This window comes from Oncorhynchus mykiss, chromosome 15 (genome assembly GCF_013265735.2).
Source record: "Oncorhynchus mykiss isolate Arlee chromosome 15, USDA_OmykA_1.1, whole genome shotgun sequence".
NCBI classification, from domain to species: domain Eukaryota; kingdom Metazoa; phylum Chordata; class Actinopteri; order Salmoniformes; family Salmonidae; genus Oncorhynchus; species Oncorhynchus mykiss.
Window position 1 is genome coordinate 821,119 of NC_048579.1, and position 22,921 is coordinate 844,039.

The 22,921-nt window shown below is 39.9% G+C and overlaps 1 protein-coding gene and 1 long non-coding RNA gene across 2 annotated transcripts; both read right to left on the reverse strand.

Moving 5' to 3' along the window:
- Window positions 1-5,479: 5,479 nt before the first annotated feature.
- sec22c (SEC22 homolog C, vesicle trafficking protein) lies at window positions 5,480-22,485 on the reverse strand. The gene is made up of 6 exons (XM_036945623.1): window positions 22,290-22,485; window positions 17,329-17,540; window positions 15,237-15,400; window positions 14,113-14,292; window positions 13,884-14,002; window positions 5,480-7,780 (listed from the first exon to the last, which is right to left on the reverse strand). The coding sequence occupies exons 2-6, from the start codon at window positions 17,508-17,510 to the stop codon at window positions 7,514-7,516; spliced, it is 912 nt and encodes a 303-aa protein (XP_036801518.1). The 5' UTR covers window positions 17,511-17,540; window positions 22,290-22,485; the 3' UTR covers window positions 5,480-7,513.
- On the reverse strand, window positions 9,954-10,983 carry LOC118938951. The gene is made up of 3 exons (XR_005036336.1): window positions 10,910-10,983; window positions 10,081-10,158; window positions 9,954-9,978 (listed from the first exon to the last, which is right to left on the reverse strand). It is a non-coding gene; the product is annotated as an uncharacterized LOC118938951 (long non-coding RNA).
- Window positions 22,486-22,921: the final 436 nt, after the last annotated feature.

Here is a 22,921-nt window from a genome sequence, read left to right on the forward strand (position 1 = left end):
CTAGCATTTGATATTGCCTCAAATTTCTCGGCGGCATCCCTTCTGTGGCTGCAATGCCCCCTAAAAAAAGAAATGCCTTTTGCAGACAGTGGCTGTTGTGCCCTTGGGCTGAATATAATAATTAGAATTCCCTTCTCCCAGAGTGCTGCGTGCCGAAGAACTCTCAGCCACGTGATCGGGTCTTTCTCACAGACTACAAGTGAAGAAAGACACATTGGGGATGCAACTACACGGATCCTTATCCAATTCTGAAAAAGTTATTTGGCCACAGCTGTGATACAATCCTTATCAAAACATAGTGTGATGTGTGTGACTACGATTTAAAAGAGTAGCAAAAAAAACATTAACTATTTGCCTTAAGCTGGGCATCATTCACAAGTGATAATATATAATTCACAAGTGATAGGATGATATTGTCACTCATCACACAATTCTTGATTTAATTTTGTGTTTACTAAATAATGTGTCAAATTTGTTTTGATTTAGAATGTATCATCATCATGCACCTGTCTTGAAACAGGCAGCGGGAAAACATTCATGTAATCTATGCTGTGGTTTATTTTCATACCAGCCAGGTAGGCTATATTTCTGTTGTACAGATAAGCAATGTGCTTAATATTAGGAAAGTTAATAAATAAGTATAGTAGGCCTAGCCTATAGAAAGCTGATGGGATCCTCCTCTTTTTAATAGAAGCCATCACTGTTTTCTCATGCAATTGCAAAGCCTATATAAATGTTGCACAACATGTTGTGCAACATGAGCTCAAGGGCTCTGCCACCACCCGTGCTTCATGGTTGGGATGGTGTTCTTCGGCTTGCAAGCCTCCCCCTTTTTCCTCCAAACATGAGCGGTATGACGGCTGCGTGGTCCCATGGTGTTTATACTTGCGTACTATTGTTTGTACAGATGAACAGGCGTCTGGAAATCGCTCCCAAGAATGAACCAGACTTGTGGAGGTCTACAATTTATTTTCTGAGGTCTTCGCTGATTTATTTTGGCAGAGTTTGAAGGTAGGCCTTGAAACACATATAGAGGTACACCTCCAACTGACTAAAATTATGTAAATTCAGATGCTTGTAATTTTGTATGTAAATTTATGAAATAAATTCTCTGTAAACAATTCTTTGAAAAATTACTTAAGAGTAGATGTCCTAACCGACTTGCCAAAACTGTAGTTTGTTAACAAGAAATTTGTGGAGTGGCTTTGTAAACTTCTGACTTCAACTGTAGGCCCATTATCAGCAACCATCACTCCTGTGTTCCAATGGCACATTGTGTTAGCTAATCCATGTTTATAATTTTAAAAGGCAAATTGATCATTATTTAGCACAGCTGAAAACTGTTGTCCTGCTTAAAGGAGCAATAAAACTGGCCTTCTTTAGACTAGTTGAGTATCTGGAGCATCAGCACTTGTGGATTCGATTGCAGGCTCAAAATGGCCAGAAACTCGTCAATCTATTCTTGTCCTGATAAATGAAGGCTATTCCATGCGAGAAATTGCCAAGAAACTGAAGATTTCGTACAACGCCATGTACAACTCCCTTCACAGAACAACGCAAACTGGCTCTAACAAGAATCGAAAGAGGAGTATGAGGCCCTAGTGCACAACTGAGCAAGAGGACAAGTACATTAGAGTGTCTAGTTTGAGAAACAGACACCTCAAGTCCTCAACTGGCAGCTTCATTAAATATTAACTGCAAAACAACAGTCTCAACGTCAACAGTGAAGTGGCGATTCTGGGATGCTGGCCTTCTAGGCAGAGTTCCTCTGTCCAGTCTCAACGTTAACAGTAAAGAGGTGACTCCAGGATGCTGGCCTTCTAGGCAGAGTTCCTCTGCCCAGTCTCAACGTTAACAGTGAAGAGGTGACTCCAGGATGCTGGCCTTCTAGGCAGAGTTCCTCTGTCCAGTCTCAACGTTAACAGTAAAGAGGTGACTCCAGGATGCTGACCTTCTAGGCAGAGTTCCTCTGTCCAGTCTCAACGTTAACAGTAAAGAGGTGACTCCAGGATGCTGGCCTTCTAGGCAGAGTTCCTCTGTCCAGTGTCTGTTCTTTTGCCCATATAAATATTTTATTTTTATTGGCCAGTCTGGCTAGAAGGCCAGCATCCCGTTTCAGAAATAAGGACATTTTTTAAGTGACCCCAAACTTTTGAACAGTAGTGTTCATACCCCAACCAGAAGCCATGGATTACAGGCAACATTAACACTAAAGGGTAGAGCTGCCGCTTTCAAGGTGTGGGACTCTAACCCGGAAGCTTATACGAAATCCTGCTATGCCCTCCGACGAACAATCTAACAGGCAAAAAGCACCAATACAGGACTGAGATTGAATCGTACTACACCGGATCCAACGCTAGTCGGATGTGGCAGGGTCTGCAAACTATTACAGACCACAAAGGAAATCACAGACGCAAGCTGCCCAGTGACACGAGCCTACCAGACGAGCTAAATCACTTCTATGCTCGCTTCGAGGCAAGCAACACCGAGGCATGCATGAGCGCATCAGCTGCTCCAGACGACTGGGTGATCACGCTCTCCGTAGCCAACGTGAGTAAGACCTTTAAACAGGTCAACATTCACAAGGCCGCTGAGCCAGACAGATTACCAAGACATGTGCTCCGGGCATGTGCTGACCAACTATCAAGTGTCTTCACTGACATTTTCAACATGTCCCTGACTGAGTCTTTGAAATGCTTTGAAAGGCTGGTCATGGCTCACATTAACACCATTATCCCAGAAACCCTAAACCCACTCCAATTTGCATACCGCTCAAACAGATCCACAGATGATGCAATCTCAATTGCACTCCACACAGCCCTTTCACACCTGGACAAAAGGAACACCTACATGAGAATGCATTGACTACAACTCAGAGTTCAACACCATAGTGCCCTCAAAGCTCATCACTAAGCTAAGGATCCTGGGACTAAACACCTTCCTCTGCAACTGGATCCTGGACTTCCTGACTAGCCGCCCCCAGGTGGTAAGGGTAGAGAACAAAACATCTGCCTGTTGATCCTCAACACTGAGGCCCCTCAGGGGTGCGTGCTTAGTCCCCTCCTGTACTCCCTGTTCACCCACGACTGCGTGGCCAAGCACGACTCCAACACCATCATTAAGTTTGCTGACGACATAACAGTGGTAGGACTGATCACCGACAATGATGAGACAGCCTATAGGGAGGAGGTCAGAGAACTGGCAGTGTGGTACCAGGACAACTCCTCCCGCAATGTGAGCAAGACAAAGGAGCTGATCGTGGACTACAGGATAAGGAGGGCCGAACACACCACCATTCACATCGACAGGGCTGTAGTGGAGTGTCGAGAGTTTCAAGTTCCTTGGTGTTCACATCACCAACAAGGTCCAAACACACCAAGACCTACGTGAAGAGGGCACGACAATGCTTTTTCCCCCTCAGGAGACTGAAAAGATTTGCCATGCGTCCCCAGATCCTCAAAAGGTTCTACAGCTGCACCATCGAGAGCATCCTGACCGGTTGCATCACTGCCTGGTACGGCAACTGCTATGCATCTGACCGTAAAGCGCCACAGAGGGTAGTGCATACGGACCAGTACGTCACTGGGGCCAAGCTTCCTGACATCCAGGACCTATTGACTAGTCGGTGTCAGAGGAAGGCCCAATTCTTTTTTAAAGACTCAAGTCATAGACTTTTCTCTCATGCAAAAAAATTCAAATTAATTACTTAAAAATCATACAACGTGATTATCTGGATTTTTGTTTTAGATTCCGTCTCTCACAGTTGAAGTGTACCTATGATAAAAATTACAGACCTCTACATGCTTTGTAAGAAGGAAAACCTGCAAAATCGGCAGTGTATCAAATACTTGTTCTCCCCACTGTAACTATTAAAAAGGCCCAGTGCACTACTTTTGTGAAAAAATATGTAGTTTAAAAAAAAACATTTCGGTTAGGGATATTTTCCTAAACATTAACAAACCCAATTTAATTTTAAAATGTACACCCTTTTCTTTGGTGGTTAATGTGGTTTGTTCCAATTGAACTCAAGTCTGAATCCCAAATGGCACTCTATACCCTTCATAGTGTACTACCTGCTCAAAAGTAGTGCACTATATATGGAATATGGTGCCAATTGGAATGCAAGATTCTCTATTACACATCAGGTAAACATGTTCTTCTATTAGCTACATGCTAGATGAATGAGGTAAACATGTTCTTCAGTTCGCTACATGCTGGATGAATGAGGTAAACATGTTCTTCAGTTCGCTACATGCTGGATGAATGAGGCAGTTCGCTACATGCTGGATAAATGAGGTAAACATGTTCTTCAGTTCGCTACATGCTGGATGAATGAGGTAAACATGTTCTTCAGTTCGCTACATGCTGGATGAATGAGGCAGTTCGCTACATGCTGAATGAATGAGGTAAACATGTTCTTCAGTTCGCTACATGCTGGATGAATGAGGTAAACATGTTCTTCAGTTCGCTACATGCTGGATGAATGAGGTAAACATGTTCTTCTGTACGCTACATGCTGAATGAATGAGGTAAACATGTTCTTCAGTTCGCTACATGCTGGATGAATGAGGTAAACATGTTCTTCAGTACGCTACATGCTGGATGAATGAGGCAGTTCGCTACATGCTGGATGAATGAGGTAAACATGTTCTTCAGTTCGCTACATGCTGGATGAATGAGGTAAACATGTTCTTCTGTTAGCTACATGCTGGATGAATGAGGTAAACATGTTTTTCTGTTAGCTACATGCTGGATGAATGAGGCAGTTCACTACATGCTGGATGAATGAGGTAAACATGTTCTTCTGTACGCTACATGCTGAATGAATGAGGTAAACATGTTCTTCAGTTCGCTACATGCTGGATGAATGAGGTAAACATGTTCTTCAGTTCGCTACATGCTGGATGAATGAGGTAAACATGTTTTTCTGTTAGCTACATGCTGGATGAATGAGGCAGTTCGCTACATGCTGGATAAATGAGGTAAACATGTTCTTCTGTACGCTACATGCTGGATGAATGAGGTAAACATGTTTTTCTGTTAGCTACATGCTGGATGAATGAGGCAGTTCACTACATGCTGGATGAATGAGGTAAACATGTTCTTCTGTACGCTACATGCTGAATGAATGAGGTAAACATGTTCTTCAGTTCGCTACATGCTGGATGAATGAGGTAAACATGTTCTTCAGTTCGCTACATGCTGGATGAATGAGGTAAACATGTTTTTCTGTTAGCTACATGCTGGATGAATGAGGCAGTTCGCTACATGCTGGATAAATGAGGTAAACATGTTCAGTTCGCTACATGCTGGATAAACGAGGTAAAGGTGTTCTTCAGTTAACTACATGCTGGATGTTGTTCATAGCAAAGCACTGTAGTTTATAAATAAGACAGGATTTGAACATCGTTTGATTTGAAATGACATCATACTTTTTTAGAACATTTATGGCAACAATCAACATAATTAATTTGGTCAATTTGATTCAGATTACTGCACCTTTCAGACAGTGGTTTATTTTACTTTAGAAAATACAAACCACACAATAGGTAAACCATGTGTTAATACAGGTATCTCTAATCAATTTTGGTTATGAAAGACACACCCAACACTTTGAAAAGGAGGGCCTGAATGTTACCCCTTGTAGACTGAAACGTTAACACGCTCTCTCCCCCACTTCAATTGACAATTTAAGGAAACTGTAAAGGACTCCTTGACATTAAAGCAGCCATCATTACACAGAACAAAACTCAATTATACAAAAAAAATGTATTCAACATATTGGTCTATCAGTTACAGCAGCTTAACCTAGGGGGGGGGGGGGGGTCTTCCTGCAACCCCCACATTGTTCCCTCAACCAGATGAGTTCAGTAGTTAACACTAAACAAGCCAACCGTAGTGCAAACTCACTGGTCTTGGATCTAAAACTATTGGACATTCCATTACCAGTGCTCAGGTTCTTGAGGAACACAAATATTTACACATCACCAAGATTTGTTCATTTCAGTAGAGCGGGTATGAATCTTCAATTCACAATTTGTATTCAAACTGTCTCTCAATCATAGAAAAAGCGGTAAATAGTTTCTTCCAAATATGTCTTTTCAGCTCAAATTCTGCTGAAATTAATTATATTTCTTATTTACCAGATTACTATACAAGCTGTAAAAACATGAACAGGGCCCTTAGACTAGACATGAGAAATATCACAGACTGGAAGGAGCCCAAATCACGTCTATATATTTGTTTTATTTAACTAGGCAAGTCAGTTAAGAACAAATTCTTATTTACAATGACAGCCTACCACCGGCCAAACCCGGACGACGCTGGGCCAATTGTGCGACGCCCTATGGGTCTCCCAATCACGGCCGGTTGTGATACAGCCTGGAATCAAACCAGGGTCTGTAGTGACGCCTCTAGCATTGAGATGCAGTGCCTTAGACCGCTGCGCCACTCAGAAGCCCCAAAAGCATCAATCGATCGATCGTTTTAGGACTACAAAAAGCAACATACACTGTCACTACATTATTACGGTGTTACAAAATCTATTTTAACTACACAATATAAAACGTTTCTGTATTCATTTTAAACTTATGATTTCCATGTTTTAGATATAAGAAGAAAAAAATTAAACTACAACCATTGTTACCAAGCAACATACTATTACCAACAGCCTTCTTGAACAACAAATTAGATACATTATATTGATAATATAATACCTTACTTAGCCATGTAAAGTATAAAACCATGATCTAAAAAATATGTATTAACTCCTCAATACTGACCACCATGAAGAGGAATAACACCTGGTGTTGTGGTTGTAAAACTAGAGGGATATGTCAAGCACCTGCTTGCTTGGGAAGCTTTCTGCATAAACAACAGAAAATACTTTGGTGAGACATTTTGATTCGTCAATTCTACAGAATGCAAAAGAAAGCAATAAAGCAAATTGAATTGAAAGCACAGTACATTTCCTATTCTAGTGAGACTAGCTGCATTTAGACCCTGGAGAATCAGACTGGTAGTTGATTATCACTTAACTGAGCTACAGCAGTGGTCTGATTGGACAGTGAGTGTTCTTTACGTCACTGATGATGTAATCTCAATTACCTCGTCCAATGTAGACCTACTGTCTGACTGGCTATAGTCTAATGTCACACGGATGCCCTTTAATTAGACAGTCAGTATTACAAATTCATATCATTCAAGTAATTTGTTCAAAACTATTGTCTTCATCTGGAATTCATTTCTAAAAGACGATTTGAGGACCATCCAACACCCCCCCCCCCCGTGGTTAGGGCCTCCACTACCCCTCAAACCTGCCTGGGACGCTACGTAAACGCAGTGCAAATAAACATGGAAATAAAGCAACAAATTATCCTTATACAAACAAAACAATGTTATATCCCACTGGACATGATAGGAGACGTCTGTCTGGGTTGGATCCTCTTCCTCCCCTACCGGCCTGTACATAGCCTACTGCGATGGTGCTACGCACTAAATGGTCCCCCATCCTTCAGACCCCACAGTCATTGGTTCTGTCGTGTAGTTTCCGGTTGAGGGTGAGGAGGGTGATGAGGACAGCCACCGCCAGGTGGAACAGCAGCTGCCAGACATTCCTCAGACCAAACAGGAAGCAGTTACAGACCACAACCACACTCAGCAGTGCCAGGGACTTGACCCTCTTCAGAGAAGAGTGGAACAGATACAGGTGACACTGACCGACACAGCACAGGAACGCCAGCAGAAACGCCACCACGTTCCAGATTCCTTCATAATCATCCTGTAGCAAACAGGACGTAAGAACCATAGAACACAGTGTTCACATTGACAGAAAGTGGGTCTTTATGAGTGGACTACAACATTGGCAGAATATAAGACATGATCAGCCAAGTTGAATTAGACATGGCTAAATAGAATAGTGTACCTGGAAGGTGTCTTCTATGTGTTTAATAGAATAGTGTACCTGGAAGGTGTCTCCTATGTGTTTAATAGAATAGTGTACCTGGAAGGTGTCTTCTATATGTTTAATAGAATAGTGTACCTGGAAGGTGTCTCCTATATGTTTAATAGAATAGTGTACCTGGAAGGTGTCTTCTATATGTTTAATAGTGTACCTGGAAGGTGTCTCCTATATGTTTAATAGAATAGTGTACCTGGAAGGTGTCTCCTATATGTTTAATATAATAGTGTACCTGGAAGGTGTCTTCTATATGTTTAATAGTGTACCTGGAAGGTGTCTTCTATATGTTTAATAGTGTACCTGGAAGGTGTCTCCTATATGTTTAATAGTGTACCTGGAAGGTGTCTCCTATATGTTTAATAGAATAGTGTACCTGGAAGGTGTCTTCTATGTGTTTAATATAATAGTGTACCTGGAAGGTGTCTCCTATATGTTTAATAGTGTACCTGGAAGGTGTCTCCTATATGTTTAATAGAATAGTGTACCTGGAAGGTGTCTTCTATGTGTTTAATATAATAGTGTACCTGGAAGGTGTCTTCTATGTGTTTAATATAATAGTGTACCTGGAAGGTGTATCCTATATGTTTAATAGTGTACCTGGAAGGTGTCTCCTATATGTTTAATAGAATAGTGTACCTGGAAGGTGTCTTCTATATGTTTAATAGTGTACCTGGAAGGTGTCTCCTATATGTTTAATAGTGTACCTGGAAGGTGTCTCCTATATGTTTAATAGAATAGTGTACCTGGAAGGTGTATCCTATATGTTTAATATAATAGTGTACCTGGAAGGTGTCTCCTATATGTTTAATATAATAGTGTACCTGGAAGGTGTCTTCTATATGTTTAATAGTGTACCTGGAAGGTGTCTTCTATATGTTTAATAGTGTACCTGGAAGGTGTATCCTATATGTTTAATAGTGTACCTGGAAGGTGTCTCCTATATGTTTAATAGTGTACCTGGAAAGTGTCTCCTATATGTTTAATAGTGTACCTGGAAGGTGTCTCCTATATGTTTAATATAATAGTGTACCTGGAAGGTGTCTTCTATGTGTTTAATAGTGTACCTGGAAGGTGTCTCCTATATGTTTAATAGTGTACCTGGAAGGTGTCTTCTATATGTTTAATAGAATAGTGTACCTGGAAGGTGTCTTCTATATGTTTAATAGTGTACCTGGAAGGTGTCTCCTATATGTTTAATAGTGTACCTGGAAGGTGTCTTCTATATGTTTAATAGAATAGTGTACCTGGAAGGTGTCTCCTATATGTTTAATAGTGTACCTGGAAGGTGTCTCCTATATGTTTAATAGTGTACCTGGAAGGTGTCTCCTATATGTTTAATAGAATAGTGTACCTGGAAGGTGTCTTCTATGTGTTTAATATAATAGTGTACCTGGAAGGTGTCTTCTATATGTTTAATAGAATAGTGTACCTGGAAGGTGTCTCCTATATGTTTAATAGTGTACCTGGAAGGTGTCTCCTATATGTTTAATAGTGTACCTGGAAGGTGTCTTCTATATGTTTAATAGAATAGTGTACCTGGAAGGTGTCTCCTATATGTTTAATAGTGTACCTGGAAGGTGTCTCCTATATGTTTAATAGTGTACCTGGAAGGTGTCTTCTATATGTTTAATAGAATAGTGTACCTGGAAGGTGTCTCCTATATGTTTAATAGAATAGTGTACCTGGAAGGTGTCTCCTATATGTTTAATAGTGTACCTGGAAGGTGTCTCCTATATGTTTAATAGTGTACCTGGAAGGTGTCTTCTATATGTTTAATAGAATAGTGTACCTGGAAGGTGTCTCCTATATGTTTAATAGAATAGTGTACCTGGAAGGTGTCTCCTATATGTTTAATAGAATAGTGTACCTGGAAGGTGTCTCCTATATGTTTAATAGAATAGTGTACCTGGAAGGTGTATCCTATATGTTTAATAGTGTACCTGGAAGGTGTCTTCTATGTGTTTAATAGAATAGTGTACCTGGAAGGTGTCTCCTATATGTTTAATAGAATAGTGTACCTGGAAGGTGTATCCTATATGTATAATAGTGTACCTGGAAGGTGTATCCTATATGTTTAATAGTGTACCTGGAAGGTGTCTCCTATATGTTTAATAGTGTACCTGGAAGGTGTCTTCTATATGTTTAATAGAATAGTGTACCTGGAAGGTGTCTTCTATGTGTTTAATAGAATAGTGTACCTGGAAAGTGTCTCCTATATGTGTACCTGGAAGGTGTCTCCTATATGTTTAATAGTGTACCTGGAAGGTGTCTTCTATATGTTTAATAGAATAGTGTACCTGGAAAGTGTCTCCTATATGTTTAATAGTGTACCTGGAAGGTGTCTTCTATATGTTTAATAGAATAGTGTACCTGGAAAGTGTCTCCTATATGTTTAATAGTGTACCTGGAAGGTGTCTCCTATATGTTTAATAGTGTACCTGGAAGGTGTCTTCTATATGTTTAATAGAATAGTGTACCTGGAAGGTGTCTTCTATGTGTTTAATAGAATAGTGTACCTGGAAGGTGTCTCCTATATGTTTAATAGTGTACCTGGAAGGTGTCTCCTATATGTTTAATAGTGTACCTGGAAGGTGTCTTCTATATGTTTAATAGAATAGTGTACCTGGAAGGTGTCTTCTATGTGTTTAATAGAATAGTGTACCTGGAAAGTGTCTCCTATATGTTTAATAGTGTACCTGGAAGGTGTCTCCTATATGTTTAATAGAATAGTGTACCTGGAAGGTGTATCCTATATGTTTAATAGTGTACCTGGAAGGTGTCTTCTATATGTTTAATAGAATAGTGTACCTGGAAGGTGTCTTCTATGTGTTTAATAGAATAGTGTACCTGGAAGGTGTATCCTATATGTTTAATAGTGTACCTGGAAGGTGTCTCCTATATGTTTAATAGTGTACCTGGAAGGTGTCTCCTATATGTTTAATAGTGTACCTGGAAGGTGTCTCCTATATGTTTAATAGAATAGTGTACCTGGAAGGTGTCTTCTATATGTTTAATAGAATAGTGTACCTGGAAAGTGTCTCCTATATGTTTAATAGTGTACCTGGAAGGTGTCTTCTATATGTTTAATAGAATAGTGTACCTGGAAAGTGTCTCCTATATGTTTAATAGTGTACCTGGAAGGTGTCTCCTATATGTTTAATAGTGTACCTGGAAGGTGTCTCCTATATGTTTAATAGTGTACCTGGAAGGTGTCTTCTATATGTTTAATAGAATAGTGTACCTGGAAGGTGTCTTCTATGTGTTTAATAGAATAGTGTACCTGGAAAGTGTCTCCTATATGTGTACCTGGAAGGTGTCTCCTATATGTTTAATAGTGTACCTGGAAGGTGTCTTCTATATGTTTAATAGAATAGTGTACCTGGAAAGTGTCTCCTATATGTTTAATAGTGTACCTGGAAGGTGTCTTCTATATGTTTAATAGAATAGTGTACCTGGAAAGTGTCTCCTATATGTTTAATAGTGTACCTGGAAGGTGTCTCCTATATGTTTAATAGTGTACCTGGAAGGTGTCTTCTATATGTTTAATAGAATAGTGTACCTGGAAGGTGTCTTCTATGTGTTTAATAGAATAGTGTACCTGGAAGGTGTCTCCTATATGTTTAATAGTGTACCTGGAAGGTGTCTCCTATATGTTTAATAGTGTACCTGGAAGGTGTCTTCTATATGTTTAATAGAATAGTGTACCTGGAAGGTGTCTTCTATGTGTTTAATAGAATAGTGTACCTGGAAAGTGTCTCCTATATGTTTAATAGTGTACCTGGAAGGTGTCTCCTATATGTTTAATAGAATAGTGTACCTGGAAGGTGTATCCTATATGTTTAATAGTGTACCTGGAAGGTGTCTTCTATATGTTTAATAGAATAGTGTACCTGGAAGGTGTCTTCTATGTGTTTAATAGAATAGTGTACCTGGAAGGTGTATCCTATATGTTTAATAGTGTACCTGGAAGGTGTCTCCTATATGTTTAATAGTGTACCTGGAAGGTGTCTCCTATATGTTTAATAGTGTACCTGGAAGGTGTCTTCTATATGTTTAATAGAATAGTGTACCTGGAAAGTGTCTCCTATATGTTTAATAGTGTACCTGGAAGGTGTCTCCTATATGTTTAATAGTGTACCTGGAAGGTGTCTCCTATATGTTTAATAGTGTACCTGGAAGGTGTCTTCTATATGTTTAATAGAATAGTGTACCTGGAAAGTGTCTTCTATGTGTTTAATATAATAGTGTACCTGGAAGGTGTCTTCTATTTGTTTAATAGTGTACCTGGAAGGTGTCTTCTATATGTTTAATAGAATAGTGTACCTGGAAGGTGTCTCCTATATGTTTAATAGTGTACCTGGAAGGTGTCTTCTATATGTTTAATAGTGTACCTGGAAGGTGTCTTCTATATGTTTAATAGAATAGTGTACCTGGAAGGTGTCTTCTAAATGTTTAATAGAATAGTGTACCTGGAAGGTGTCTTCTAAATGTTTAATAGTGTACCTGGAAGGTGTCTTCTATATGTTTAATAGAATAGTGTACCTGGAAGGTGTCTTCTATATGTTTAATAGTGTACCTGGAAGGTGTCTTCTATATGTTTAATAGAATAGTGTACCTGGAAGGTGTCTTCTATATGTTTAATAGTGTACCTGGAAGGTGTATCCTATATGTTTAATAGTGTACCTGGAAGGTGTCTCCTATATGTTTAATAGTGTACCTGGAAGGTGTCTTCTATATGTTTAATAGAATAGTGTACCTGGAAGGTGTCTTCTATATGTTTAATAGTGTACCTGGAAGGTGTATCCTATATGTTTAATAGTGTACCTGGAAGGTGTCTCCTATATGTTTAATAGTGTACCTGGAAGGTGTCTTCTATATGTTTAATAGTGTACCTGGAAGGTGTCTTCTATATGTTTAATAGAATAGTGTACCTGGAAGGTGTCTCCTATATGTTTAATAGTGTACCTGGAAGGTGTCTTCTATATGTTTAATAGTGTACCTGGAAGGTGTCTTCTATATGTTTAATAGAATAGTGTACCTGGAAGGTGTCTTCTATATGTTTAATAGTGTACCTGGAAGGTGTCTTCTATATGTTTAATAGTGTACCTGGAAGGTGTCTTCTATATGTTTAATAGTGTACCTGGAAGGTGTCTTCTATATGTTTAATAGTGTACCTGGAAGGTGTCTTCTTTCTGTTTAAAAGAATAGTGTACCTGGAAGGTGTCTCCTATATGTTTAATAGTGTACCTGGAAGGTGTCTTCTTTCTGTTTAAAAGAATAGTGTACCTGGAAGGTGTCTTCTATATGTTTAATATAATAGTGTACCTGGAAGGTGTCTTCTATATGTTTAATAGTGTACCTGGAAGGTGTCTTCTATATGTTTAATAGAATAGTGTACCTGGAAGGTGTCTTCTATGTGTTTAATAGAATAGTGTACCTGGAAGGTGTCTCCTATATGTTTAATAGTGTACCTGGAAGGTGTCTCCTATATGTTTAATAGTGTACCTGGAAGGTGTCTTCTATATGTTTAATAGTGTACCTGGAAGGTGTCTCCTATATGTTTAATAGTGTACCTGGAAGGTGTATCCTATATGTTTAATAGTGTACCTGGAAGGTGTCTTCTATATGTTTAATAGTGTACCTGGAAGGTGTCTTCTATATGTTTAATAGAATAGTGTACCTGGAAGGTGTATCCTATATGTTTAATAGTGTACCTGGAAGGTGTCTCCTATATGTTTAATAGTGTACCTGGAAAGTGTCTTCTATGTGTTTAATAGAATAGTGTACCTGGAAGGTGTCTCCTATATGTTTAATAGTGTACCTGGAAGGTGTCTCCTATATGTTTAATAGTGTACCTGGAAGGTGTCTTCTATATGTTTAATAGTGTACCTGGAAGGTGTATCCTATATGTTTAATAGTGTACCTGGAAGGTGTACTCTATGAGGTGAACTCCCCTGATGAGGTTCAGAGAAGAACACATGATGTTGAGGACCAGTGAGAGGATTCCTGGGGCGGTCACTGGCTCCAACCTCTGGTTCTGACCTGGAGGACCGATGCAACACAACACAGGATCAAGCAACGTTTAACTGAAGTAATACAGTGCAACATTGATCTCTGGTTAGAGGCAAAGGTCCTCCTCCTCAGATTCTTACCGGATTCAGAAAGTTGTTCCGCGTGGCCATTGGCTGACCCGTTGGTAAACTCCACCTCCTCCAGAGTGAGGATCTGCAAAGGGCGGGTTTTCAGATCCTCCTGTACCTCGGTCAGAGTGACCTCCAGCGCTGGACCACCCCCCTGGTTATACTGCTGCTGCAGCCAGGCTATGCTGTTGTCTAATAGAATAGAATATTAACCCTTCTGGTTATACTGCTGCTGCAGCCAGGCTATGCTGTTGTCTAATAGAATAGAATATTAACCCTTCTGGTTATACTGCTGCTACAGCCAGACTATGCTGTTGTCTAATAGAATAGAATATTAACCCTTCTGGTTATACTGCTGCTACAGCCAGACTATGCTGTTGTCTAATAGAATAGAATATTAACCCTTCTGGTTATACTGCTGCTGCAGCCAGGCTATGCTGTTGTCTAATAGAATAGAATATTAACCCTTCTAGTTATACTGCTGCTACAGCCAGGCTATGCTGTTGTCTAATAGAATAGAATATCTTCTAGTTATACTGCTGCTACAGCCAGGCTATGCTGTTGTCTAATAGAATAGAATATCTTCTAGTTATACTGCTCCTACAGCCAGGCTATGCCGTTGTCTAATATAATATCTTCTAATTATACTGCTACTGCAGCAATGATATTGTATGCCGTTTTTAAGTATCTGGACTCCTGCCTGCCTCATGGGATAAATCAAATATTTTGATGAACTTCAGATGACCTCTGTTCAATTCATATTAATGTTAGTTAGAGCACCAAGGCTCTAACCACTAGGCTACCTACTGGACTGTAGCACCAAGGCTCCTGTCCAGGGGTAGGCAACCCTTGTTTTGATTTATCTAACCTGGAAGACCAGACGTGTTGAACTTAGGCATTCCCTGAATTGATCAAACAGCTCAGTTGGTCAGGTGTGATGCCTAGTTGGAACAAAATCCTGCAGTACCTGCATCACTCCAGGAACAGGGTTGTCTACGCCTGCTCTAGGGCCCTGTGGTACTCCAGGAACAGGGTTGTCTACCCCTGCTCTAGGGTCCTGTGGTACTCCAGGAACAGGGTTGTCTACACCTCCACACTTCTCAACCCTCCACCACCCCTCTCCCTCTTCTACATACCGAACTCCAGAAAGGGGTACGGCCTGGCTGCCAGGGCAACCTTGGCGTTGTCCATATGAGCTGTGAACTCCCAGCGCAGGTCCTCTAGAAAACAGAAGGCCATGGCTGCAGGGAGCCTGGCGTCACATACGCTCATGTAGGATACGCCCTCACTGGAGAGGAAACTAGAGGGAGGAGGAAAGGAGGGGAGTTGGGGGGGTAGTGAACAAACAGCTGGGCACAGCTTGCCCACAGTATGCAGCAGGACAGTTTCTGAATCCTTTCAAAATGTGGAGACTGGTTTCTGATCTGTTCAACCAATTCTGTTTAACATCTAATCTTCCCTGAGCAACTTTCTCTTTCCAATTACTCTCTGTTGAGGTACAGTGTCTTCAGAAAGTATTCACACCCCTAGACTTAAACACATTTTGTGTTACAGCCTGAATTTAAAATGGATTACATTGAGATTGTGTGTAGGCCAGTGACCACACACACACACAATAATGTCAACGTGGAATTATGTTTTTAGAAATTAAAAATTAAAAGCCGAAATCCCACACGTCACTGAGGACCACTCTTGACATTTTCAAGCATGTGGCTGCATCGTGTTATGTTATTCGCCTTTCAGCAGGACAATAACCCAAAATACAAAGCCAAATCTACACTGGAGTAGTTGAAAGTTCCTGAGTGGTCTAGTTAAAGTTTGGACTGAAATCGGCTTTAACATCTATGGCAGGACTGAAAAATGGCTGTCTGGCAATGATCATCTACCAACTTGCCAGAGCTTAAATCATTTTAACAATAATGTGCAAATATTGTACAAATCTAGGTGTGGCTTACCCAGAAATGCAGCTTTAAATCACTGCCAAAGGTGATTCTAACATGTATTGACTCATACAGAAATCCAATTTACATAAGTATTCACACCCCTGCGTCAATACTTTGTAGAAGCACCTTTCGTAGCAACTACAGCCGTGAGTCTTTTTGGGTAAGTCGATGACATTTCCACACATGGATTGGGCAACATTTACCTATGAACCTTTTCAAGATTCTTCAAGCTCCGTCAAACTGTTTGTTGATCATGTCTTGACATCTAATTTCAGGTCTTGATGGTACTCAGTAATGTGTTGTATTGGATTTGCCAGATGTGTTTTTACAGTATAACTTTAGAGCCTTATTGCAAACAGGATGCATGTTTTGGAATATTTGTATTCTGTACAGGATTCCTTCTTTTCACTCTGTCAATTAGGTACTATTGTGGAGTAACTACAATGTTGATCCATCCTCCATTTTATCCCATCACAGCTATTAAACTCGGTTTTAAAGTCACCATTGGCCTCATTGTGAAGTTAGGAAGGACGCCTATCTCTGTAGTGACTGGGTGTATCGATTCACAATCCAAAGTGTAAATAATAACTTCACCATGCTCAAAGGGATATCCAATGTCTGTTTTTTTGTTGTTGTTTTTTTACCAATCTCCCAATAGGTGCCCTTATTTGCAGGGCATTGGAAAATCTCCCTGGTCTTTGTGGTTGAATCTGTTTGTAATTCAATGCTCGACTGAGGGACATTACAGATAATTGTTTGTCTGGAGTACAAAGGTGAGATAGTCATTCAAAAGTCATGTTAAACACTATTATTACACACAAAGTGAGTCCATGCAACTTATTAAGCATATTTTTACTCCTGAACTTATTGAGGCTTGTCATAACATTGGGGTTGAATAATTTTTCATTCAAGACATTTCAGATTTTAATTAATTGCCCCCCAAAAATGTAAAAACATAGTTCCACTGACATTATGGGGTATTGTGTGAAGGCCAGTGACCAAAAAATCTCAATATAAATAATTTTAAATTCAGGTTGTAACAAAATGTTGTAAAGGTTAAAGGGGTGTGTATACTTTCTGAAGTGTGTGTGTGTCCTTAATATGTATATATATATACACATCTATCTATCTATACACATATCTATCTATCTATACACATATCTATAGACATATCTATAGACATATCTATACATATAGATATATACACACACATCTATACTTACACACACGCATCTATACTTACACACCAGGTATAGTATATACGATAAAGAAAGATATATCTTACTATATATTGAGGTCATGGCCCTTGACCACCCCTCTGTCAGGGAACAGGCTGAGGGCCTTGGAGATGGTCCGTAGCTGCTGCTTCCTCTCCTGCAGCTCTGGGTTGTGTTGGAAGTCAGTGGAGGCTGAGAGAGGCAGACCATCCCTGACCCGCACCACCAGGGCAAACAGGATCAGAGACATGGTCCACACAGGCCACTGGGTTCACATAGCCTGCAACGATATCACAGGAAAACATTTAGCACAGCGCAATACAAAATACAGAGGACAGGGCAGGGCAGGAGACTCAGAGACTCCATTACAACTGAGACACATCTGGTATGAAGTCAGTACCGCAGTCAGGGGTGTATTCATTAGGAACCAAACATGGAGGGACTTGTCAGTCACTAGGTGGTACATCAGCTCAGTAGTAGTAGGCTAAGAGTTAGCTGCTAACGGTTAGCTGCTAGCCAGTTGTCAGTCACTAGGTGGTACATCAGCTCAGTAGTAGTAGGCTAAGAGTTAGCTGCTAACAGTTAGCTAGCCAGTTGTCAGTCACTAGGTGGTACATCAGCTCAGTAGCAGGCTAACAATTAGCTAGCCAGTTGTCAGTCACTAGGTGGTGCATCAGCTCAGTAGTAGTAGTAGTAGTAGGCTAACAGTTAGCTGCTAACAAAGCAGTGCGACAAACAACACAGAGTTACACATGGAATAAACAAGCGTACAGTCAATAACACAATAGAGAAAAAAAGAAATTCTATATACAGTGTGTGCAAATGGCATGAGGTGGTAAGGCAATAAATGGGCAATAGTAGCGAAGTAATTACAATTTAGCAGGTTAACACTGGAGTGATAGATGAGCAGATGATGATAACAAACATGGAGATAATTATCTATAACATTTTTCTTAGCACATGCCCCCAAGTTTAGTCTCCATAGTAGAGGAACACTTGTCACCTCTCAAACAGGGCCAATCACTAGGGCCAGCTCACAAGTATTGGCTTTTTATACACGGTTCCTAATCAACACTAAAAGCAAAATCATTTTGAAAACATAAAAACAACGATCACGTCAACACAGACCTCAAACTGGCTACACAATGCTTAAGTAGGCTAGGAATCTAACCGCTGTTCGGTAGGCTACAGGGAATCTGAACACTGTTCACTAGTGTTTCAGCCTATGTAAAAGGTACCCATTGTATTTCTTTGCAGTGCAAACATAATTTCAGATTTTCTAAATGTATAAAATCTCAAATCCAGTGCAAAGCCATTTTAGAAGCATTGCTTCTATAGCTAATACCGGACACTCATTCATTGTGCATCGCTCAGTCTTCTAAACTCCCGACTCCATTTAATGCGAAGATGTTTATATTTATTTTTGATTAAACTTTTGTAATGCTTTTTGTGACTTGGATCATAATTACAGTTACAGTCTGAGGCTGCGTGATCCTCGTAATGTTACGGGAAAAATACACCTAATGGGAAGCAGATTTAAATGCATATCTCACTCGCACAAATGAGACCAGTTATTTTTCGTATTTGCATTTCATTTCATTTACTAGCAGATGGCGAGTGAACTGCTGGCACTTTAGAGCCCACTGAATGTCTATCTAATGTTAGCTAGAAACAAATGTGTTTACCTTTCCACAACACACGGAGTCAAAAAGGGATTTGTCCATGTGTTTACCTAACAGCCGGCAAATTCAGCATCACAACAAACAGAACGAGGGGCAGAAAACATATGTCTGTGTGCTGAAGTTCGAGAATCGGGATGTTAAATTTACTCAGTGGATTTATTTTTTATTAAAATGTTTTTTTTTTTAAATGTAAAAAATAATATATAATAAAAGCATGCCCTTTTCATTTCTGCGTACTTTTAACATGGATCTCGTACCTACATACATGGACAGAGAATTGCATAGCTGGTACGCTAAATGCATGCATGTTGGCAGGTCTGCTGCTCGCTTAATCCTTGAAGCCAGCCGCACCAATGTGTCAGATGAAACACCGCCCAGCTGGCGACCAAAGTCAGCTTGTAGGCTCCCAGCCCGCCATAAGGAGTCGCTAGATTGCGATGAGACAAGAAAATCCCGGCCGGCCAAACCCTCCCCTATCCCGGACAACGCTGGACCAATTGTCTCCCTGTCACGGCCAGCTGTGACACAGCCTGGGATAATACCCAGGACTGTAGTTTTGTTTATTTATTTCACCTTTATTTAACCAGATAAGCCAGTTGAGAACAAGTTCTCATTGACAACTGTGACCTGGCCAAGAAAAAGTAAAGCAGTACAACAAAAACAGAGTTACGCAGCGATGCCTCAAACAAATCGACACAGTGCCTTAGACCGCTGCGCCACACGGGAGGCAGCTAGCTGCATGTCTAAACAAAAGACTCCAATATGCAAGTAACCATTTCACCTTCTGTATCCTGTGCATGTGACAAATAAACATTGATTTTCTATAGTGTGTGTTTACCAGAGACTTGAAGAACAACATGACCAGCACCAAAGTCAGATTAAGATCTCACATTAGTGGTGGTAGGCAGCAGCAGGCTCGTACGCGTTCATTCAAACTTTACTGCGTTTGCCAGCAGCTCTTAGAAATGTTTGATGTACAGCGCTATTTATGACTTCAAGCCCATCAACTCCTGAGATTAGGCTGGCAATACTAAAATGCCTATAAGAACATCCAATAGTCAAAGGTATATGAAATACAGATGGTATAGAGAGAAATAGTCAACGCGTTATAATTCCTACAATAACTAACCTAAAACTTCTTAACTGGGAATATTGAAACACCAGCTTTCATATGTTCTCATGTTCTGAGCAAGGAACTTAAACATTAGCTTGTTTACATTGCAATTTTTTATATATTTAAACCAAATAGAACATGTTTCATTAGTTATGAGACTAAATAGATTTTATTTATGTATTATATTAAAATATAAGTGTTCATTCAGTATTGTTGTAATTGTCATTATTACAAATAATTTTATTAAAAAAAGAAATATATATATATTTAAAATCGGCCGAATAATCGGTATCGGCTTTTTTTGGTCGCTATTGATTATTAAAATCGCTATTGATTATTAAAATCAGTCGACCTCTACAACAGACATGTCAATAGACAAGGTATAAAGCAGCCTTCAGTCTTGAAATAATTGGTTTAGTACACCACCCTACTCTGTTTAGCCTCACATGTTAAAGAGATGGGTGGGGCTAACAGGCTGACTACACCGCTCGCTCGCGTCGCAAAATAATGTAGATACATTATTCAATTATTGCACGTGCCAACGAGCCTCTGTGATGCCAATGGCTAAAATAGAAGTCAGTTCTATTTGTGACGCAGATGCGCTGCAAGTCCTGCCTCTCCAATCTCCTCATTGGTTTATAGAAGCAGATACCCACGTGCCATCTCCTCATTGGTTTATAGAAGCAGATACCCACGTGCCATGTCCTAATTGGTTATACCCACGTGAGTGACTGAAAGACAAACAAGGTCGGTGGCGGTAATTGCACCTAATTTAGGAAAGTTGCCAATCGCAATATAAAGTTAAGAGAAGAAAAAGCCTGGAAGGAAGAGAGATGACTAGAAACGATTCGGTTGAACATTTTGTGTGTGGATTAATTGGCAGAGTAGAGGACCTTGTGCATTTCAGGTAAAACAACAACTCAATGTTTATATCCCAGGACAAATTAGCTAGCTAGTGCAAGCTAACTAGCTAAATTGCCATAAATGTTTTTTGACCTGTCCCCAAATTAAAATAATTGGTTCAGAGTTTGTTTTGATATTTTAACCTGCGTGTCGTGATCACGTTTCGTGTGGGGGGACAAAACACATTTATGCACGATGGCGCACAAGCGTTTGGTTTCTGTGTAATTTATAAGAGGGTGTAAATGATGCTTAATGCGTGTAGAATAGGGCTGACCCCAATTAGTCAACTAGTTGATTGTTAGGCTGTTGGTCGACCGAGACGGTTTTAGTCGAGCAGTAAATATATATACAGTACATTCGGGAAGTATTCAGACCCCTTAACATTTTCCACTTTGTTCCGCTCCAGCCCAGTTGCACAATGCACTCTCCCGCCAATTTGTGCAAATTCATTATTATTTCATAACTTCATTGTGCGAATTGTTTACATTTGATTGTTAGTTAAATCAATTCCCCATTACATATCACTAGTACATTTACCGCTAATACATAGGGCGTGTCTATGTATGGAAAATACTTTTAAAATATTAGAGAAATAGATTGGTCGCATGAACATATGACTTTCGATAGACCAAGATTATTTTTATTTTTTTGTAGTAGGGGACAGCCCTAGTGTGGACAAAAAGCTCTCCAATAGGTTTACCAAAACATTCAGGGGCCATTTTCTCAAAAGTGAGGTTACAAGTTGATCAACTTTCAAAGCATAATTGCTTTCCCATTGTTCCTCAATTGCAGTGTATGATACCATTTTCTAGTCTCTACTTTTATCCAATGTAAAAAACACCACTTCAAATGTTGCTACATAAGACTGAAACGAGGAGATCCGTCACATCTTATCTGCAAAAAGACCTACCGCACCGACAACCGGTAAATTAAAATATAATTGTATGTCAACATTCTGGCTTGTAGAGGTCGTCTGAGGAAACTTTCCTGATCCAAACGCTCATTTATGCCCGACGTTGAATCAATACAACTCAACGTCGGGTCTCCAGGCGAAGGTTCGCCCTTCCTGCAAACAGATGGCTACACTAGTTAGATGGCTGAATGCATGTTTCATTGTCACAACCAGTGAAATATGAGTCTAAAATTAGCAATGTGTTCAGCAGCAAGCCTGACTTTCAGTCAGAGTGATTGACTTTAGATGCACGGGTCTCCATAATTATTTTAGGAATAAATATCACACAAATAAACGCACTGTGGCGAACATAAACATTGCTTGTTGCAAACGTGGCTGGCTAATAACGTTAGCAGCTAGCTACTATGTGTACCTTACCTTAACATTCGTCGGTACATTTTGTTTATCTCAAATTGTTGTGATACAACATGTGAATGAAAGTAGACACTTTAGTTGTGTTTTGCTAATTACTGTACATGTAATTTAAAGTAGACTGTTGTCCAATACTTCGAAAGACCCACTAGCTTTCTTAATATTTTGTTAAGCATTATGGGTAAAGATGAAAACAAATCTCTTTCCGGGTTCCGCGCTTTTTTTTTTTTAAAGAAACAGTAGCTCAATAAACTTTACGGTTAGGGTTGGGACTTCCCAGAGTTTTCCAAACTCGGTCCGGTGTCCCCTCTAACAGTACACAGCTGATTTAAATGACCAACTCATCATCATGCTTTGATTATTTGAATCAGCTGTGTAGTGCTACCTTTTCTACCGATCTGTGTGCCAGTTATGATCCATTTCAATAATAACGTTTTCGTTTCTCAAAGTCATTGTCATGTTGTTAATCATAAAAATCAGAAGTAAAAAGTATAAATTCAAAAAGTAAAAATGTAACTATGGCAAGAGCATTAGCCTCTGCCATAAGGACACATTGATACACTGTGGTCCATTGGCGGCTAAAGAAATGAGTGTTAAACTCAGAGATGCAGCAGTAGGCCTCTAACTTCCATCCTCGA

Coding starts and splice junctions, on each gene's coding strand:
- sec22c (XM_036945623.1), bottom strand. CDS start 17,510: ATGTCTCTGATCCTGTTTGCCCTGGTGGTGCGGGTCAGGGATGGTCTG. Junction 15,401..17,328: donor GGCCATGACCTCAATATATA/GTAAGATATATC, acceptor TCCTCCCTCTAG/TTTCCTCTCCAGTGAGGGCG. Junction 7,781..13,883: donor TCATAGAGTACACCTTCCAG/GTACACTATTAA, acceptor TGTTTGCTACAG/GATGATTATGAAGGAATCTG.